At 43.2% G+C, this 20,651-nt stretch overlaps 1 protein-coding gene across 1 annotated transcript in view; it reads right to left on the reverse strand.

Moving 5' to 3' along the window:
- The window catches only part of DIS3L2 (DIS3 like 3'-5' exoribonuclease 2), a 249,191-nt gene that overhangs the window by 159,097 nt on the left and 69,443 nt on the right, over positions 1 to 20,651 (reverse strand). Inside the window, exons 7-9 of the mRNA XM_065410584.1 lie at positions 6,176 to 6,410; positions 4,107 to 4,213; positions 2,687 to 2,934 (exon numbers count right to left, since the gene is read on the reverse strand). Of these exons, the coding sequence (XP_065266656.1) occupies positions 2,687 to 2,934; positions 4,107 to 4,213; positions 6,176 to 6,410 (590 nt within the window). The remainder of the gene's footprint in view (positions 1 to 2,686; positions 2,935 to 4,106; positions 4,214 to 6,175; positions 6,411 to 20,651) is intronic.

A 20,651-nucleotide genomic window follows, 5' to 3' on the forward strand; every position in this document is an offset into this window, starting at 1 on the left:
ATCCCATGGATATCACCATCTCCGTATGTATCTGTATCCATTTTATCATAGTCTCTCCTTCCTTCTTTTTTTTCTCTCTCCCTCCACCTGTTCCAAACAAAACAAAAACTACACACTTCCAGCATGACAATGCGGCCTTCTTCCGAGGAGATAGAATCTCACCTTTGACCACCAGGTGGCACTCAAGAGTCACAAAAATGAACCCCCTCCCCAAACTTTCACCTCCAGGATGCTGCCAGGTTTTCCCCACAATGTGTAGCAACAAATCTCGAGGTGGCATTTGAACTTGGAGTGTTGAGCAGCAGCTCACAATGTCCTCTGCCAAGTCCCCTAGCTCACCCATCATTTTATGGGTTCAATGACACACAGAGTCACCATGAAGAAAGCCACAGGACTCTTTGCTGCTCATGAAGAAAGAGAACATTTTGGGAACCTTGATGTTGCTCATGAAGGATGGTGCATTTCAGAAATATCTCAGCTATACTTCCCAACATGTAGTGGCCATTATTTTTTTTGTTTAAGCTCATTTGGGGATAAATGCAGGATGAGCTAAAGGAGAGTGTTGTACCGATGGGAGTTTGGCAACATCTACAGAAAGTTACTTGTAGATTCCACAGCATTCAGGGGAGGAGAGAGAGATTTGCAGACCCTCTAAGACTGTTTTCCCGTCAGGCAGGTATGGTGCAGAATGTAGAGACGAGACCTACTGGTTCCTCTTCAGTCTAGGTCCCCTCTAACATAGACCCTTAGCAGTCCTTATCAGGTCTTCTTATAAGGTTCCCTATAATTTTTAATAGAGGTGACTTTGGAGGCACTTTAACTTCAAAATAAAAACATGAATCTTTTGATCACAGTCTACAATAGGCAGAAGGAATTTTATGTTAAGAGTCTGGTCACCCATTGCAATTCTCATGTTCTATCATTGAGCACAGTACTGTGCCAGCCTGCACACACAAGCATAATGTTATAGATTAATAATTGAGCAAGAATTGAATGCAAGAGGGCCACATTTAGCTAACGATGATATTGTTCTGACACTTGTTTGCTTGATTCTGCAAGACCTATGCCGTTACTCTCTGGAGAGAGTCCATGAGGCACCAAGAAAATCTTCAAGAGACGGTCACAGCTAATGGACTAATTTTCCTTTTTCTTTATAAGAATTAAGGTCAAAACATCACTATGGATCCAGTTTTAGCCAAAAGGGGAAAACGAGTAGAATACCATATTTCCCGCCCCCTTCTATTCTCTCCATAATGATTTTTAAATATTGTCCATTTATTAAGTGATCTTCATTCAAAGATCTCAAAACATTTTACAAAAAGATGGCTACCCCCATGTTACCGATAGAGAAACAGACACAAGAGAGACAAAGTGATATTCCTTGAGACAACAGAGCCCAGGCTGGAGTTGAGAACAAATCATAGACTCTTAATTTTGTCCCCTGGCCTAACAGGTACATCGGGAAAGTGCACAAAGTCAAGTACATGATGAGTTGTTGTCACCTGCTAACCACAAAGATCTATCCTAACCAAAAATAAAATCTCAGCCCCCTCCACGGTCCCTATTAATTTGGCAGGGTCATGCAGCCACATTTAGTAAAAGCCAGAAAACTACCAGGCCCTTTGGGGGCCTCTCAAAGGTTTCATTCTATTTCAGTGTTTAACCAAACGTATTTTGTTAAAGTTGAAATCAATCATCAAGATTTTACACGACCAGCTCCACAGGGCTCTTACTGAAGTCATAGCGGAGTCCCAGAGGAAACCACTATGTACCAAGACAATCATGGAAAGTTTCTTCAGTTCGGTTTCCTGACAACACCCTTTACATCTTGGAAACTACTGAAGTAGCCAAATCAGGATGCACAATACTGCACATCAAAAGGACAGATAAGAGAAGCACTGATCGCCCAATGAAAGAAAACATTAACGGAGCCTCAAGAATTCCCCCTGCACTGCTGAAGAGAGCATCCTTCACGATAACGAGAAGCAGGAATAAAATGAAGATGCAGACTGAAATCTTCTGATGAAAAGGGCGGGGGGAGAAAAGGAGCACATAGCATGGAAAGCCAGCTAGCATAATGGTTAAGCCGGTCAGTTTCTCTGCTTAGCTACAGTTTATAGATTCATAGATTCTAGGACTGGAAGGGACCTCGAGAGGACATCGAGTCCAGTCCCCTGCCCGCATGGCAGGACCAAATACTGTCTAGACCATCCCTGATAGACATATATCTAACCTACTCTTAAATATCTCCAGAGATGGAGATTCCACAACCTCCCTAGGCAATTCATTCCAGTGTTTAACCACCCTGACAGTTAGGAACTTTTTCCTAATGTCCAACCTAGACCTCCCTTGCTGCAGTTTAAGCCCATTGCTCAGAATGCAAGCTCCTTGAGACAGATAACCTGTATTATATACTTGCACTGTGAGGGCCCTAGCACATTGCAGAGATTAGTTACTTATCTGGCAGCACCCAGAGGAAGCCAGAAGTTTATATAGCCAAGAGCCATAAGGTTTAACCAGCATGCAGCTATCCTGAGACATGGCAGGGGGCCACTCTGTAGAATACTAGCAGCAAGATATTTGTCTTGTGTCTCTAATGCGTTTGTAGCACATATCCAACTAAAGTCCAATTAGGGGTCCAGAAGAGAAACCTCTTTTTTCTCCAGATCTGCTAATAACCACGTACCCTATTGCAAAGTTGCTGTCTTCCCTCCAATCCACAATCCGACAGATGAAGAGCGTACTGGAGTAGTCCTCAGGCCGGCTCATGAAGTCCAGAGGGCAGTCTGCCAAAGACACATAGGCTCTAGGCACTCGGTGGTCCACAGGTGAGAACATGGCGCACTTCTTGAAGAGTTCACTGCTTTTGTCTGCCAGCAGTTTGATGAAGCCTGTAGCTGCTCTGGAATGCTTCCTCTCCAAGATACAGACCACCTAGAACAATCACAGGATTTCTACAGTTATCACCGTCAGAGAAACTTTCATTTCCTGTAACAGAATAATGGTGAAAGGAGAGCACAAAGGCATAGCAGAACATCTTGGAAATTCCCTGCCCCCTTCCCACCCCCCCCCCTTTTTTTTTTTTTAAACAGTGGCCATTTACAAAGTGATTTCCTGAGCCAAACAAAACTTGCCATCTTGCTCATGGCGATGGTGGAACTGTGTGTCTCCCAAGTGTTCGCTCTTTAAGGCACTTTTCTTACTTACCGAACAAAACCAGACAAGAAGCAGCCGTACATTAGCCAAAATGCACAAGTCACTTCTGTAAAATCTTCCACTTGTATACTCACCAGTCCAAAACAGTGCCTCTGTGGAGCCAATGCTAACTACGGGAGAGGAAAGGGCACACTGCGGGGAGTTTGGCAGAAATGTTTTCCCTGTGCTTCTCCAGAGTTAGGGCTTTATACAAAATGGCTTAGATAATAATAATAAATCGCATCCCATTAAATGTCACTTTCCACGAATGCGTTCATCCAGGGTATATTTTTTGTAGACCCATATAAATCACTGGATACAAGCAGAAATATTATCGCTAATTGTCTGGGTTTATTCAGAGCAATCCTTTTAGAAGGGCTGAAGATTCACCTCCTAGTGAAATCTGGAAGGTAGGAATCACCATACTGGCTGAGATCAGAGGACAATCTAGTCCAGCACCCTGTCTCTGGCAAATAGCCAGAACCAGATGTTTCTGACACCCCTGCAGTAGGTGTGGGATAACCTGACCTCACATAGATCTCATCCTGTCTCTTAATAGTTAGAGAGCACCTTAAACGTGAAGTTTAATATCCCTTCCAAAACTGTTATCATTAATTATGAGAGCTCTCACTATTCTTGGTATCCATATAAATGTCCAAACCCTTTTTGAATGTTGCTAAGTCATGTTGTATAATGAACACATGCATTTTAAACCAGGGTAACTGGCAAAAATGGCACGGTACTCAAGCTTTTATCAGACTGTGAAGAAAATATTCCTACACAGGGGAATCAGATTCAATGAACACTAGCAGAAGATTGAAGGGAGGCCAAAGGCAGGGCTATTGCAGAGCATAATGCTGTTCAAGCCCTTCTGACATGAAAGATAGATTTTTATTCCGATGAGATGTTACCTTTGCTGTCCTTTGAAGAAACTTCTCCTGAAGAAGCCTTGGATTGTTCACCTTGGAGACATCTTCTTGCTTCGCACCTTGTGCACAACCACTCTCTGTGTCCTTCACTATAGGAAACAAAGCGAGAGAGAGAGAGAGAGGTTACTTTGGTACGTCTTCCATCATCAATTTGCTTTAGTCTTTTGCTGTCAATTCTTATCCAAACTTCAAGTACAAGTTTTAACTGAAGGGAACAAATTTGACTGAATGTCAAAATACCCCAGCAATAAATGGCATGTAATATTTCTCCAGGCCACAATGAAGAACAGATATATGTTCACTTATTGTGCACATCTGCAAAACAAAGTCAAAATAAACCCAAATTTTACAAGTACATCTATACCAGCCATAATAAACAAAATAGTGGAAAACACATTCTATTTATTAAACTTAAAAATACATATTTATCCTAAAAGAACGAGGAGTACTTGTGGCACCTTAGAGACTAACAAATTTATTTGGGCATAAGCTTTCGTGGGCTAAAAAGAAACTGAAACCACATCTCACTAGTTGACACTCTTCGGCCACAGACCAGGGGTATTAAAAAGCCTTGAGAAAAGTAATCGCTTCGCTTCATATGACCAATAGCCACTTACTTCTTTTTTCCTGTTAATTTCCTTCACCAGATACCAGGAATGTTTAAGCCAATTGCCACCCAAATTTTAGTTTTGAGTTTCAAAACATGCAAGTATCCATCACAGGTAAGAGGCACATGTTAGTGCGTCTGGTATTTACAAACTGCTAATGCAATCTTTAATTTGGTAAGAAAAGTTTGAGGGTGGGCTCTGGAATGGCAAGTTACAGTTTTTATCCTTCTGAAAGTGCCTTTAGAATGGAAACACAAACACAACCTTTATTGTATAACTAGGGGAGGAGAAACTCCTCATTTTTCCCCTGGTGTTGAAACTCCCATCTACCTATGACATGTTCACTTAACATAGGATCCGTATTGTTCTGGAGAATATTGTTTTCCAAAAAGGACCAGCCCACTGGCTGCGAGTTTAAGGGAAAGTAACTGTCAATGGTCTTTTCTTAAAAGGAACAAGAGAAAGATACAAAGTAATACATGATTGAAGAATGTGTTCCACAGGATGCCAAAAATGCTCATATGCAGACTAGAAAGACTCCAGGACAGACACCTAATTGCCTTTAAAAGCAAATGCCTCAAGAAAGTAGTAAATATTAAACTGAATTAATTTATGACAAGTGCTGAGATTTGTCAGAGCTCAACAATCCTGTCTCCAATACTATCCGAAGAGATGATGGCAATATCTTGAACGTGTATTAAGAATGAAGCCAGCCCATCTGCCATGGCAGGCATGCCATTGGGCAGCTGGAGGAACACGTAAAAGGTGGCCAACAGAAAGAATCCCTCCATCAAACATGCTTAGAGAGGGAAAACATATGGGACTTAATAAAAGACATGCAAACAGTGGCCCGAAACAGACAGGAATGGTGGAACCTTGTTTGCGCCACTGAATCTTTCCTGTGACATCTGATGACACAGGAAGGATTCAGATTCAGAGTAAGACCGCTCCTCTTCAAAAGGATCACATGATTGCTTGAATTTTTTTTAAACAAATCAATTTCTTCTTCAAAGACCTGAGTTACAAACAACATTCAACGTTGCAATGCAAGAAAAAGCCAAAGGAATTTAATTCTTACCCTCAATGTGAGGAATACAGATTAGAAAGCCTGCCTGGGATGGGAGGAAAAAGCTATAGCAACATCTTGAGTCAGACTGCGAACCACAGAGTCACATTCAGCACTGGGAATCTCAACTATAAAGGGGTGATTTTTGTTCTACAGATTTACATTGAGTCCACTGAGGCTGCATAAAAGCCAGTTTTCAATATCCACTCAGAACCCAACCTATTGACTATTAAGGGAGCTTAGCAGGGCAAGCACAGGGTTGGTGACACATTCCACTTCCATGTTGCACCTTAAATCTTTCAGCAAAGCAAGGCAGCAAAGAAAATACTTCAAGTTCGCGGATATCAAAGTTTAAGACAGCAATCTGACCCACTCACCCTTTTCATTGGTATCCATAGAAAGTTTCTTAATGTCATCAGCCAGCACAGTCTGTGAGTTCTCTTGTCCATTCTCTGCATCATTATCATCAAACTGAGCCTCTATAATGACATCCGGACTATCAGCATCTCCTTTCTCTGGCTCTCGAGGAAGGCAAGTCCCCGACAGCTCCTCAGGGACATCTGATTCATGTGTCGCTTCTGTTTCTTTGTCACTGCCATCTGGCTTTATTACCTGAAGAAGCAGCGGGGAAGAAGATGCATGCTAAATCACCGAGCTGGAAAAAACACTATCTTCCTTTCTCATCTGTGTCCCGGGGGCAGGGGGAAGAAGGTATAATAGATGGCTGGGATGATTTAGTTGGGGATTGGTCCTGCTTTGAGCAGGGGGTTGGACTAGATGACCTCCTGAGGTCTCTTCCAACCCTAATCTTCTATGATTCTATGATGGCTAGTGGCACAGTGAGACTGTCAGGCAATCAGATGCAAACACTGCATTATGGACAGAGGTTCCTCTCTGGGAAAAGAGGGGAGGAAACTCTGGGGAATAATGTGGCTTTTGCAATACACCTACTGAACATTCCTACAGTTGATACCTACCTCCCACATCCAGAAGATACGCAGGAAGGGGCATTCATCCTAAAGCAGAGGGACAGATGCATATGGGGAAACTTCACAGGTAATATAGCAAACTAAACCATGAACAAAAATGCCTCTACCAATAAAGTGAGAGATGCTGACAGGACCGGATGGTGTAGTCCTCATAATGCAGAGCCAGTGACTGTGCCATCTGTGACTCTGGGGGATCAGAATGGAAGCCATCAGATTGGAACGCCGCAGGCTACCATTCTAAGCCCCACTTGTTGCCTCAAGCTGTCAAATCTTGCCCATTCTCTGCGCAGAACGTGATTTGGGATATTCCATCTCAGCAATAACTGAAAGGCCAGCTAAAATTCACACGCATCTCTACAAAGAAAGCCTGCTTTCAAATTATGTTTATGCTTCAATGTTTTATAACATATTTGTCAGACCTCCGCTGCCTCTCTCTTCTTGGTATTCATATTTCTTGGGAGTTCCCCATGCCATTAACACTCACCTGGGGGTTTACAATTCTTTGTATTGCCAAGCCAGAACATGAGAGCACTTCATAATACCAGTAAACAGGCAATGGGAGCCCTCCGACATACAGCAAAAAGCTTGTCCATTGCACTAAATATGGTAGATTCTAGTCATTTGGAACCATTGTAACTGGCCTCAACAGGTGCTAGCTGAAGGCAACAGTATTACACAAGAAAAATGGCATCTAAAAAAGCTTCAGAGATTTCTGTTTTAGTGATTGGGAAACAAATAGATCAACCAATGTTCTGAAGGCAAGCTTTCAGACATACTACAGAAGTACTTTCAAGCAGTGCCCATGTCCTTTTCATATTATTTTCATAATAGGTAATAAAAATAAAATAAAAATAAAATCAATTTTAAAAGGGATTAATTTCAAATCATTTTTTAAAAACTAAAATGACATTATTCTGAACTCACATTACCTTTCGTGACTCAGTGCTTTTCATCTTCATTTTTGCTTTTTTTTATGTATATAGTTTGTTTCCATAGCAGGTTTTGAATTAAACATTACATTGTTTAAAAAAAAAAAAACAGGGGGAAAAGTCTGGCAGAAGGCGCAAAAGTGACTGATTATTAAACCTGGCTACATTCAGCATATAAAACACTGACACACAATGATCTGGGCAAGAACAGTCTATTAGATTAGAGAACTGACAGGGTCTCCGCACGCTAGTGACTGCCAGCGTGGCTATCCAAAAAGAAAACTAGTGTCAACAGTAACATTTGGACCCTAACACGGTCAGATGTAAATGTGCTCAGCTCTTAAATTTCAATCACACCAGAGCTTCATTTTCTTCAGTGCATGCAAACTCCACCTGAATTGCTGTTTTCCCTTGGGACAGTACAAGTGATGTTCCACAGTGCTAAACTATAAATCCTTCTATGTCCACTGCAGCTAGGAACATCAGATATATTGGAATGCTAGTGACTGCTCTTCTGAAGGTGTGGCACAGAAGAGATTAACACTTGAAGAGTTTGTGTGGAATTAGAAGAAAGGGCAGCTATTGCATTAAACAAGTACTACACATGAAAAAATTTCTGGACTTCCCAAAACTTCTCAAAGTCATATCCACTCACCGCTGTCACTAACTAGTATAATATTCCACATGTGGCAATCAAAAACCCCAATTACATTTTGCACCTAGAGGGACTGGATCACTATCACCTATAGCAGGTTTATTAGTACAACTCAAGAACTTGGATTTAATGATTACGGACGTCTGCACATGGCAAACATCAGATCAGTAGAGTGTTCTTGGGCTGTCTAGTATAGATTCATAGACTGCAAGTCCACTGTGATTACCTAGTCAGATCTCATGTATAACAAAGGCCATAGAAATTCACCCAGTCATTCCTGCAAGTCCAAAATTTTAGGGACCCTGTATGACACGAAAATACAGTGCTGTATTAGAATTCAAAATCAAAAGCCAATGGGCATGGTCAAAAAGCTACTAGGCAATATGAGTGCAGCATGCAGACTCCGTTGCTACATCAGCCTTAGGTATTGAATAGTAGCACATTTGAACATCACAACAGATGAAATTCTTCTTATATGCAGCATCTAAAAGTATCAGGGACTTACAAAAGTCATAATGTAGTTTCATTTCATGTTTATATTACTGTGGTTCATACATGCTATAACACTAGTAGACCAGGTACCAGCTCTTGCCAAGTCTGCAGGCGTCAGCTGAGCACTGACAAATTTATAGCTGGAAACTAGGCCAGCTCACATGTATGTTAGTGTTGCTCAAGATACGTGTTAAACTTGTAAGGATGTGTTTAGACTCTATAAAATGCTTGTGAGTTGTTGCATGCATTAATCTTGCTTGTAATATCTGTATTCCGTGCTATAAGATAATATGGAAGTTTTGCTTTGTAACTGTAAAAATGCCTGCTCTGAACTTGTGAACCCAGGCCAGAGGAGTGGTTCCCTCGCCCATTGAGAAGGGCTGTGGAAACTAAATTGGCCATTGTGAAACATCGTGATACAAAGACTGGGCTAATGGTCCTCTTACACCCATGAAGGTGCTAGGTGCATGAAAGCTCATCCCAGCAGCTTGAATTCTGGGAGGAGGAAATGAAGATAGCTGACAGGAAAATTCATCTCTTTGCTGTTTGGACTCTCACAGGGCTGGAGCTAGGAAACAGAAGCAGAGATCCCCAGGGTCAACCTGAGTTAACTCTACAAGACATTCAGTGCTGAGAGATTACAACTCTGTCACCTTTTGGAACCAGGGACTAGGAAACAGAAGCAGAGATCCCCAGGGTCAACCTGAGTTAACTCTACAAGACATTCAGTGCTGACAAATTACAACTCTGTCACCTTTTGGAACCACAGACTAACTCATCTGTATATATACACAGTATGTTTGCCTGCTTTAACCTGTAAATAACTCTCATTTCTTTTTCCAGGTTAATAAATTCTTAGTTAGTTTACTACAGGATTGGCACAAGCATTGTCTTTGGTGTGAGATCTGAGGTACAAAATGACCTGGGGTAAGTGACTGGTCTCTTAGAACTGAAAGCACCCTGAATTCTTTGTGATCTCTGGTGTAAGTGACCATTTATCACTTAGTCCAGCTTTCCTGGGTGGCAATATAGACTGGAGAGCCCAAAGGGACTCTCTGTGACTCCTTGGTAAGACCGTTATAGTGCTTCAGGAGCTCACATTTTGTTACTGGGTTGGTGAAATCTAATTATAGAACTTACCACCAGCTTGGGGTGTCTGCTCTGCTTTTTGACAGTCTGCCCTGAGGTTGGCACTCACAGTCGTGAACCACTCCAGACAGCAGGACATGTGCAGTAATACTAAAAGCTACACATATATGTATTTATAATTGTATATTTACTTTAAACTACTTCTGTTACAGTCCGCTAATTTTCAGTCTTTCTGGATGAGTCTTCCAGTGCATCTGACACCGTATTTACTGAAAAATAGGGCATTTCACACTGTTATGTAATCATGGAGTGAAAGGATGCAAAGTTAAGGTTTCTTAAAGGACCTCAATTCTGAAATTCCTGATTTTTGCACAAAGTCTCAACCCCAAAGTTGTGTTAAGAGATTTTTGCATGGTTTTTAAATTGAAATGTAACTTTTAATAAGCATTTTGTTGAAAATCAGCTGCTCACTTGAATGTCTGATCCTCAAGATAGTGGTTGAATAGATTTATTGCAACTTTCAACAAACATCCTCCTCTGAACAAGCATCAAGGTTCTACCACACCATGATTTTGGAAAGTTATAACCCTCTAAAATAGGGGCTTTGAATGAAAGTACCATCTCAACCACAGAGGAGAATAAAAACAGCTAATGAGCATGAATAAGTAAAATCTGTACAGCCTGATAGTCACTTCTCTGTATTCTGCATGGTTTATAAGTAGTCATAAATTCAACAATTGTCCTTACTTGTGAGGAATTAATTCCAACAAGAAACTGAACCAGGAAACTTTATATTTAAATGCATTAAGATGACCTATTGAGCTATGGAAGAGACTGCTTTCTCGGTCAGTAGTAATCCTATGAGGTCTGTTCCTCATATTCCATAGACTTTCCACGTACATAGTCTCCTATCCATACAGTGACAAAGGCCAGTCCTGTTTATTCTTTGAAAAATCTTGGCTTTTCTAGTTACTGCTCTTCAGTAGCAATGTTAACGATGCCCATGACGCGTCTAAATCTCACAAATTGAAATTATTAGACTAGACATCACTGAAATATTATGTCCTGCCCCAGGAACCCTGTATCACCACGTATGCACGTTGTGTTGTGCACACAAGCGGATTATGGTTTTGTGGGGCTTTGGGCCAGAGCAAGTGGGGGTCCCTTCCACATGCAGTTCGCCCCCCCCCCCACACACACACACACCCATCGGCACTCCTACTGGGGAGCAGGGTCGAGGCGCAAGGGCTTCCCCCGCCCACCTGGTGCTCCTGCTGGGGAGCCGGGCTGGGGCACCGGGGTGCCCATTTTTCCAGGACCCTTCCCCCCAATTGGCCGGGGGCCCCTGGGCACAGGCCCCGTTGGCTCAGTGGCTAATCCACCACTGATTGTGCAACTTAGTACACACAGAAGGAAGCATGAAGAGTCCTGCCTCATTTAAGTCTCATTCAGTATGCAACTCCATTAGCACACATGCACGAAGCGGGCAGCTTTCACTCTGAATGTCAGTAACTACTCGCTACAACACACTGCACCCCAGGAGCCATTTTGAAACTCATACAACTTGGTTAAATCAAAAACACTGTCACCAGAACACTCGAGGGCAGTTCTATTCTACCAGGTGTGTATCTGCCCAGGATACCATTACTACCTCAAACAGGAAAAACCTTCAAGTTATTACTTAAATAACCTATTGTATAGGGGCTCAGTTTTCAAAACCACAATAATTTACTTCCAAACAGAATTGCTTCAAAAAGGTCAAAGGCAGCATTTGTCTTCATTTTCAAAGCCTAATAGCTATTTTATATTGGTGCACAGGAATCTCAATTAGTGAGGGCATATTTTCAATAAATGAACAAATTTCAATTACAGGTCTGTCTCATCTTACGCTGGGGTTACGTTCCGCAGTCAGCGCCTAAAGCGAAAATTGCGTATAGTCAAAATTACATTGAGTGTAATGGCGGGCGGAATCGCCCGCACTACAGAAACAGTATTTAAATTGTTATTTTTCTCTTTTTGGGGTTTTTGTTTTTGCCGACCACGTAAAGCTGAAATCGCACATGTTAAATGCGCTTAAGATGCGACAGACCTGTAGACAACAAAAGAGCCTGGCTATGAAATTTAATAGACAAACCACATGTGGTCAGCTGGCAGCCCTGAGGGGATTCTTATTAATGTCTCTGCTTCCCAAGTCCTCATGAGACAAACCAAACTAAGAAGTCTTGCAGTGACCAGGAAACATGCCATCTCAGGGTACAGATAGTATATCCCTAGGGACCACTAGGTTTCTACTGAGCTTTTGCAACTAGACTAGAGGCTATTCAACATTTTAATCAATGAACCGGAAGTAACCATCAAGTCACAGCTGATAAAATTTGTGGATGATACGAAGAGAGGTGGAATGGTCAATAATGGTGGGGACACAGGAGTCAGACAGCGCAATCTGGATCACTACAGTAAGGCCATACCTCAAGAATGGGGGAGTGTATCTTGGTAAGCAGTGACTCTGAGAAGGATTTATTGGTCATAGTAGACAAGAAACTCAACATGAGCTCCCAGTGTGATGCTGCTGTAAAAAAAGGCTAATGCGACGATGTATAAACAGAGGAAAAGTGAGTCTGAGAGGGAGGTGATTTTACCTCTCTACTCGGAATTAGTGAGACAGATAGTGGAACACCACATACAGTTCTGGTTTCCAATTTTTAAAAGGCTGTTCAAAACTTGGAGAGGGTGCAGAGAAGAACCACAATAATTATTGGAGGGCTGGAGAAAATGTCTTACAGTGAGAGATTTCCACTTAATTTATGAAACAGAAGATTGTGAGGTGATGTGGTTACAGTGTATAAGTATCTTCACCGGAAGAAAATACCAGGTGCTAATGTGCTGTTTACTCTAGCAGAGAAGGGCATAACAAGACCCAGTGGCTGGAAGCTGAAACCAGACAAAATTCAAATTAGAAATAGGACAATTTTTTTATAACACTGGAACAATCTACCAAGGGAACTGGTGGATTCTCCATCTTGACAATCAAGACTGGATGTCTTTCTGGCAGAGATGCTTTAGCCAAACACAAATTATGCTTCAGTCATACAAAATTATTGGGTTCAATACAGGGGTAACAGAGTGAAATGTAATGGTCTGTGATATACAGGAGGTCAGGCTAGAATCCTAGATAATCTGGCAGTCCCTTCTGGCTTTAAACTCTATGAATCCCTGAAAAACTAGGAGTTAAGCACAAGCATGAGGCATAGAAATCAGACTGCACAAGTTTAATTTTGAATTAAGATGTGACTGAAAACAGGGGGCTTTGAATGAAAATACCATCTCAGCCTTAAACACAAAATCACTACCACAATAGTAATACAACCACCACATTTCACACCCCTATTACGGAACACTCGCATCCATTGCACCATCAATTTTTTCCATTTAAAACTGGACTTTATTTGAAAGCTCTTTGAAAGGTCCCTAATAATCATTGACAAGGAAATTGAGACTGGCTAGCATGGGGGTTGTTGTCAGAGCTCATACGTACGCATTAGAGCCAAGAAACCTTCAATATTAATATTTTTGCAAGGAAGATCTTTGCTGTTCTGAAAAAAAACCCAACCAAACAAATGTCTGTTCTTTTTAATTCCTGCTTGCCTAAATAAAATACGGTACTTCCAATAAGAGGAAAAACACCTGTCCCCATCACCTTCCATTCCTGCTGTAATCTCACTTATTATACCAGGTGGCACTGGCAATGGAGAGCAGTTAATAAAGGCAACTGGCTTCAGTCTGAGATTCCATTTCAAACACACCAATAAGGTTAGCGTTTTTACAACACTTTAATTCTAAGTCACTGGAAATATGCACGAAAGGCCAGCAGGATGGCTATAATTTTAGATCCCAGCACACACCACAGTTGGATTTGATAAACATGCCATCATCCTCCAGACCCAAATTGCTCTTATTGACCGTACAAAGCTATTTGCCTACTAACAGGGCTTTGCTGTACTAATTATTATTAATACATTACATGCATAGTACTATCATGAAGTCACTGTGGTGCCGTTGCAAAGACGAAAGCTTCCACAGTTCTCAATTCATATACGAAACAAAGCTGCATTAAGGAATGTTACTGGTCTTCCTTAAACTCATCACAACTAACTAGCAAACTCAGAGTCAAGGTCATGGAATGAAGTCCATACAACTCACGCGGGTTTGGCTTATCAATGTCTGGCAAGACCATCCACAGGTCTCCTGAAGGCAACCCACCACACCTGCTATACTATAGGGACAGCAGGGTTACTTCTCAGCAGTTTTCCGTATGCTCTCCTGTTTTCCCCCAAAACTCTGGGGAGTTGAGCAAGACCGGACACGTATGTTTTCAAAGCCAAGTGTAGAGAGATCTGGCTGTGGGACTGTTACACTGATTAATTTCTAAAATGTAACCACTGCGCACCCACTACTAACGTTCTCATTCACACCAAGCAATCCATTACCACCTCCTCTCCAACCTCAGAGTCTAGTTAACATGCACCTCCTATGGCTATATCTTCCCTGTAGTTAACTCAGTGATTGGCACCCACATCTAAGCACACAGGTTAGCCTAGGCTAAGTGTGAGCAACCACACTGCAAAGCTATACACAAGTGGCTGGGTTCTCACGGGTGCTGCTCTCACACATCTGTGTCACTAGCACTTCTTGGGCATACCCCATTGCTCTGTGTGCTGCTTGGAATGACTTCCCAGGGAATTGTGGAAGAACTTGTCTGTCCTTCTGGACTGTGGGATGGCACTGCAAGACTATCTGCACTCGAGTGAGTTAGCCTGCATCCTCACGGCAAAGTGAGCAGTTTACCAGCCCACGTGAAAACACCACTGGGGTTTTAGCCGTCAGCTCCAGATGAACCAACTAGCCTTGGTTGAAAACACCACTAAACTCGGGTGACAGGATTTGGTGTGTAAACAAGAGGGGGCTGGAGCAACACCCGAGTAAGTGCCCAAGTTAATCCTGCAGGGAAGACATAACCCTATAGATTTATAGATTCCCAGGCCAAAAGGGGCCACTGTGATCATCTAGACCAGGGGTGGGCAAACTTTGTGGCTCAAGGGCCACATCTGGGAATGGAAATTGTATGGCGGGCCATCAATGCTCATGAAATTGGGGTTGGGGTGCAGGAGGGGGCTCCAGGCTGGGGCAGGGGGGTTCAGAGGACGGGAGGGGGATCAGGGCTGGGGCAGCGGGTTGGGGCGTGAGAGGCAGTCCGGGATGCAGGCTCCAGGTGGCGTTACCTCAAGCATCTCCCAGAAGCAGCGGCATGTCCCCCCCCTCAGGCTCCTACGGGAAGGTGCGGCCAGGCAGCTCTGCGCACTGCCCTGTCTGCAGGTGCTGCCCCTGCAGCTCCCATTGGCTGTGGTTCCTGGCCAATGGGAGCTGCGAGGCTGGCGCTTGGGGCGGAGGCAGCGTACAGAGCCCTCTGGCCACCCCATGCGTAGGAGCCGGAGGGGGGACGTGCCACTGCTTCCGGGAGCCACGCAGAGCCACGGCACGCACAGAGCGGGGCAAGCCTCAGACCCCGCTCCCCAGCAGACGCTCGAGGGGCGGATTAAAATGTCTGACGGGCTGGACGTGGGCCGTAGTTTGGCCACCCCGATCTAGACTGACCTCCTGCATCGCACTGGCCATAGAACTTCCCCAAAATAATTCCGATTTGATCTAGAGCCCATCATAAATAGTCTTCCTCTCCCACCCCTCTAACCAGGCCACCTCCACCCCATAAAATCCATTTTCCATTGGTGGCTTCCTTTCCTGGGCTGTCTCCTCCTCTTCATTCCCTGCTTCAGTCTCTACTTAAATATCAGAGATTATACAATTTGCTCATTGCAGATGTCACACGATTTGTTTTAACTCTGGTCCCTCCTTTGCTACCCTCTGTCTTTTACATCTTCCTGTCCTAGATTTATTTACATCGACAATTGCTAGATCTCCAGGCAGGGTTGTTGTTTTTTATTTAAGGAGCCAGGCAGAGTTACAGAACGATATAAATATTTATTATTAATAGCAACCTTCCAGCCAAATGTCTCAAAAGACAGAAATGCTTGTTGAGCATGAACAGCAGCCTCAGACAACTTGATCTGCACTCACCCGTCTTGATTCTGACCTCCCATTTGTCTGTAGTATCTGTAAACTGGATGAATTTCCCTTGCCCCACATCTGCAGCAGGTTTTTAATATACTTTCCACCACCTCTTCCTCATTTGCCATAATACACAATTGCCTCAAACCTACCACTCCTTAAATCCTCCTCATGCCTTAATCTCCTCCTACCATGACCACTGTAACCCCATCCTCTATGGTCTCCCCAGCACTAGCTCTCCAGACCCTAGCATGTGCACAAGACTGCCGCCTGCCTTCTCAAGTGCAATATATGAAGTAGTATGATCACTCCCCATCAGTCACTTCCAGTTTTATTCCATACTGTTTAAGAATGTCATCATATGTTCAATAGCCCCTTATCTTCTATAGCTTATACTCTTTATCAGATCCTTTTAAAATAGGAAAGGAAGCAGTAGAAAAGTTGTCAAAAAGAAAGTGTTATTCTCTGGACAATGGTAATTGGTAACACAAAATCACTAGTGGCACCACTCGTACTAACCTGATACTGTAGAAGGATTAGGTGCTGCATCGCAACTACATGGCAAATATTTTGACTCAAAATGTGTGAAACCCTTCAATTTGCTTCGATAGCAGAGATATTAATGGCATCTAGTAATGAGAACACAGTAAACCATTGATGCTGGCACTAGGAGTGCTAGGGATGCTGCCGCACCCCCTGTCTAGAAGTGGATTCTATTATATACAGGGTTTATAGTTTGGTTCAATGGCTCTCAACACCCTCACTATAGAAATTGTTCCAGCACCACTGCAATAAGCTTGCAGAAACCAGCCCAAGAAAAACGTCGGCTATGCCAGTGAGAGAAACGGCTCTGCCCAGAGCTGGTAAGAGTTCCAGAATCGACGTGCAACAATGAGAGACAGTGATGGTAATGAATTAAAACAAAAAGAAAAACCAACCAAAGAGGTGCACATTGTTCTCATGGACACTTACTAGTACGTGTTTTAAAGGCAAGCCACTTTATTGTTTTCTTTCCACTTTAGAGAAGTCTGCCCTCTAAGGTCTGCAACAGTGTTAGACGCTACACATTTAGTATGGCCTGGTCAACACTTGCTTCACACCCTCCCTTTCTGCTCCCCAAACATAGGATATTGTTCAAGTTGTTGGGCCTAAAAATGAATGCAGGTGGGGTCCAGTGAACGCATTCTATCCCAGCTATATCAGTCTGGTCACTGAGGGACAAACAGCAAACGCACATACGGTTTTCATACGGGGATGCACCATTTCATGTTTATAACAGACATGTGTAGTTAGAGCTACTCTGTCAAGCATATTTCACGCCCATCACGCATGGAACAGTCCCAAAGGGTGAGCTGCAAAAGTTTTGGTTCAGGATCCAAACTTTAACCTAGTCCTCCAAGCTCACCCTTCCCTACACTGCAACCCTACCAGCAGACCCAGGCAATCCAATCCAGCATACACCATTCCTTCCCCTCCTACAAACAAGCACTTTTTTAAAAAAAAGGCCCCGTAGAACTAGCAGCCTCCCTGCTGAGACCTAGCGAATTGCTGTCTGGACCCTGGGGCTTCCTGAAGCCTGTTCACAGCGAGACCTCCCACTTTGGTGCATCTCATGAGCAGTGTGCTGTACTCCAGGCCACAGCTAACTGGAAACTAGAGTGTAACACTAGTTACTAGAGTGTAACACACAAGGGCCCAGCAACGAGGCTGCCAGAACAGAATGGTTTGAAACATCACAGAAACTATTCGGCCCCATATTTTCAACAGTAGCCAGGAAGAAAATGCATGGAACAATTTTGAGAGCTGTTGTTCAAAAGTCATTTAAATCAAATTATGCCCCATTCATACTGGCAGCAAAACTCTCCCTGCTAACTGGAACTGGTGGTTTTGGGGTTTTGCTTTTTCTTTTTTCTTTTTTTTTTTTTTTTTGGTTTAATGTTTAAAAATCTGTTTCCTAGCCATCATTTTTTGTAGCGTGGACAGAGATTGCAATGCTACAGTGATGAGCGCCAGTACAAAACGCTATGATACACAAGGCCTTAGAATAAATCACTCAAGAGGGGTGGATTACAGAAGAGAGCAATGGAAGCTTTCATCTCGAAAGATACCATGCTCTGCAATCCCTCGATTTTCAGCAAACGACAGCAATAAAGATGTCCAGTTTTTGTCAGAAGCTACATGGCAGGCAGGCCGACCATCACTTGGACTGCTTGCAACTTTACTTGCAACGTGATAGATCAATATACATATAAAAAAAGACCTACTTATTCAATGTTCCTTGTAACAAAAACACACCACACATGTTGAATTTACAGCAGAGTTTAGATGCCAAGCAAATCCATAACATTGACTCACCCCCCCCCCCAAAGTAATACAGATTACTAACTTTTTTACAAGTATACTGATGTATGAAAAACATATTTCCCTGATTACAAAGATCATCTCCGAAGACTTACTCAACACTTCATAAAACCAACAAGTTTATACCAGCACGTGCCCTGCGGAGGAAAGCTAGCTGACAATATAGACCTATTCTAACATACAGGTGGCTATCCATTAAATTCATATAATGCTATCTCCTAAGGTTATACACATTAAAAGATAAGTTCAGAACGGTGTCAGATTTATTCTGTGTGTGTGTGTAAGAAAAATCTCTCATGGTTGGTCATTTTCTCTTTTGCCACAAAAAACAAACAAACAAACGAGTTAACACATTAAAGCTCAAGCCCTGCAATTCTCCACTGGCCATTTTTGTTCCTTTGGTTGGGCCCTGAGTGCCGGCTCCCATGGGTCTCAGCACTGCACATGCTCGGACACTCTTTCAAAGCTCAGAATGGTACACCTGGGACAAAGCGCACACACTGTTCAGGAAACACGCTGGGGCCAAGAAAAGCAATACAAATTTCCACAGTTAACTTGTGTTACTAGCTGCCAATAAGCCTCTTATTATAAAAACCCATAATTGGAAACTGTCACATTAAAGAACAATTTATGGAAGTTCTCAGAGTATATATGCCCCAGTGGGAACTTCCTTTGACTGGTGCACTCCATCAGACCAGGCCTTTTTGCTTATTTATACAGCGGGACAGGAGCCACAGAAACCTGGACGACGACAGTTCTAGGGGGTTACCGAGTGTCCAGCTCCCGCAGTTTCTCGTACAACACTCTGCTTCCTTCCCATCCCTTCCATTGTTCCTCCGTTTATGGCTGCACTTGGATAATACCTGAGCTTCCCAATCATTATATTGATTTTTATAGAAATTGCCTCTCACCCAGACACTGATCATTCCCACCTCCAGGGCAGATCAGGCAAAATGAAATTGTGCTGGGATGACCATCTCCCCCACGTTCCACCCTAATCTCAACAGCAAAATAAACGTACAAAACCAGATCCAGTTCATAGAGGGGCTATTCTGCCAAATAATGGCAAACTGACACCTACACTGACACCTGAATAGGATTTAAAGGACATGAAAACACAGAATCACCGAAATGACTCTACTTAAGGAATGTAACACGGTCCCTCAGCGCTAGCATGATCACAGCGAAACAAACTGCACAGCATTTGCTCAGTGTGGTGCCCTGTTTGGGACTGAAGATGAAGTAATTTCTGTAGAAGGCGCTGGCTAGCGTTCTCTGGAGACGTCATTACTCTAGTCACAGAAAACACTGCCTGGGCTGCATGGCCCTGGATTCTCTCCTGAAACGCCAGCGTGGGAGCTATTGAATGCAGTGTGAGAGAGTCGGTTTTGGTGACCTGGACCCCTGTCCATTGAGAAGTGCACTGAGACCTATCAGCCAATCACCAAATAGAAACTCGTTTCAGTAGCACACTGTGCTCTCACTCAGCAGTCCGACTGCACACAGCAGGGCTGGGGCTTAGAATTTAGCCCCTTTACCATCACCCCAGGCTCTGCACTTGGCCCTTAATGCAGCCTCTCTGAAGAGTGCAGGAGCAGCGAGGACAGAATATAGAGGCAGCCATGACCAGCACTGCTGATCAGCAGGACTGTCCCCGGGGAGGAAGGGACTCGAGGGGCAAACCCGTAGGACTCTGGGAATAGAGGAAATGGAAGGCTCTTTCCCCCTTTCCTAGGGGAGAAAGAATAAAGCCCTCCATATCCCCTGTTATAGACGTTAAAATATCATTGTCCCTAAAAATCATTTCTGAACAGAAGATAAAATGAGAGCCAAGGATTTCAGGATTACTCATGCCTGATCCTGGGAAATCCTAACACTGAACTACATCTGGTTGACAAAACAAAGCATCAGTTTAGTGAGGTGGGGATTTTAGGTAGCATGTTTTACAAGTCTTTGCTTTGCAAAAAAGCTTCTTGCATATACCTAGTTCCCTCTCCCTCCCCCCCCCCCCCCACCTCCCTCTCCCACACACACCAGCCATCTATGAGGAACGTTAGTTTTATCTAGGCTTCCTGCTTGAAAGATTCTTTTCAGTCTCAGTTCCACATTGGATTGAATTTATGCACAGACGGGACAACAAAGTAACATCAGAACCTAATTTCTCTACTACAACACTGTAGTGAAGAGAAATGTTATCTAGACACAGCTCTGGAAG

The sequence above is a fragment of the Emys orbicularis genome, chromosome 9 (assembly GCF_028017835.1).
Source record: "Emys orbicularis isolate rEmyOrb1 chromosome 9, rEmyOrb1.hap1, whole genome shotgun sequence".
Taxonomy (NCBI): domain Eukaryota; kingdom Metazoa; phylum Chordata; order Testudines; family Emydidae; genus Emys; species Emys orbicularis.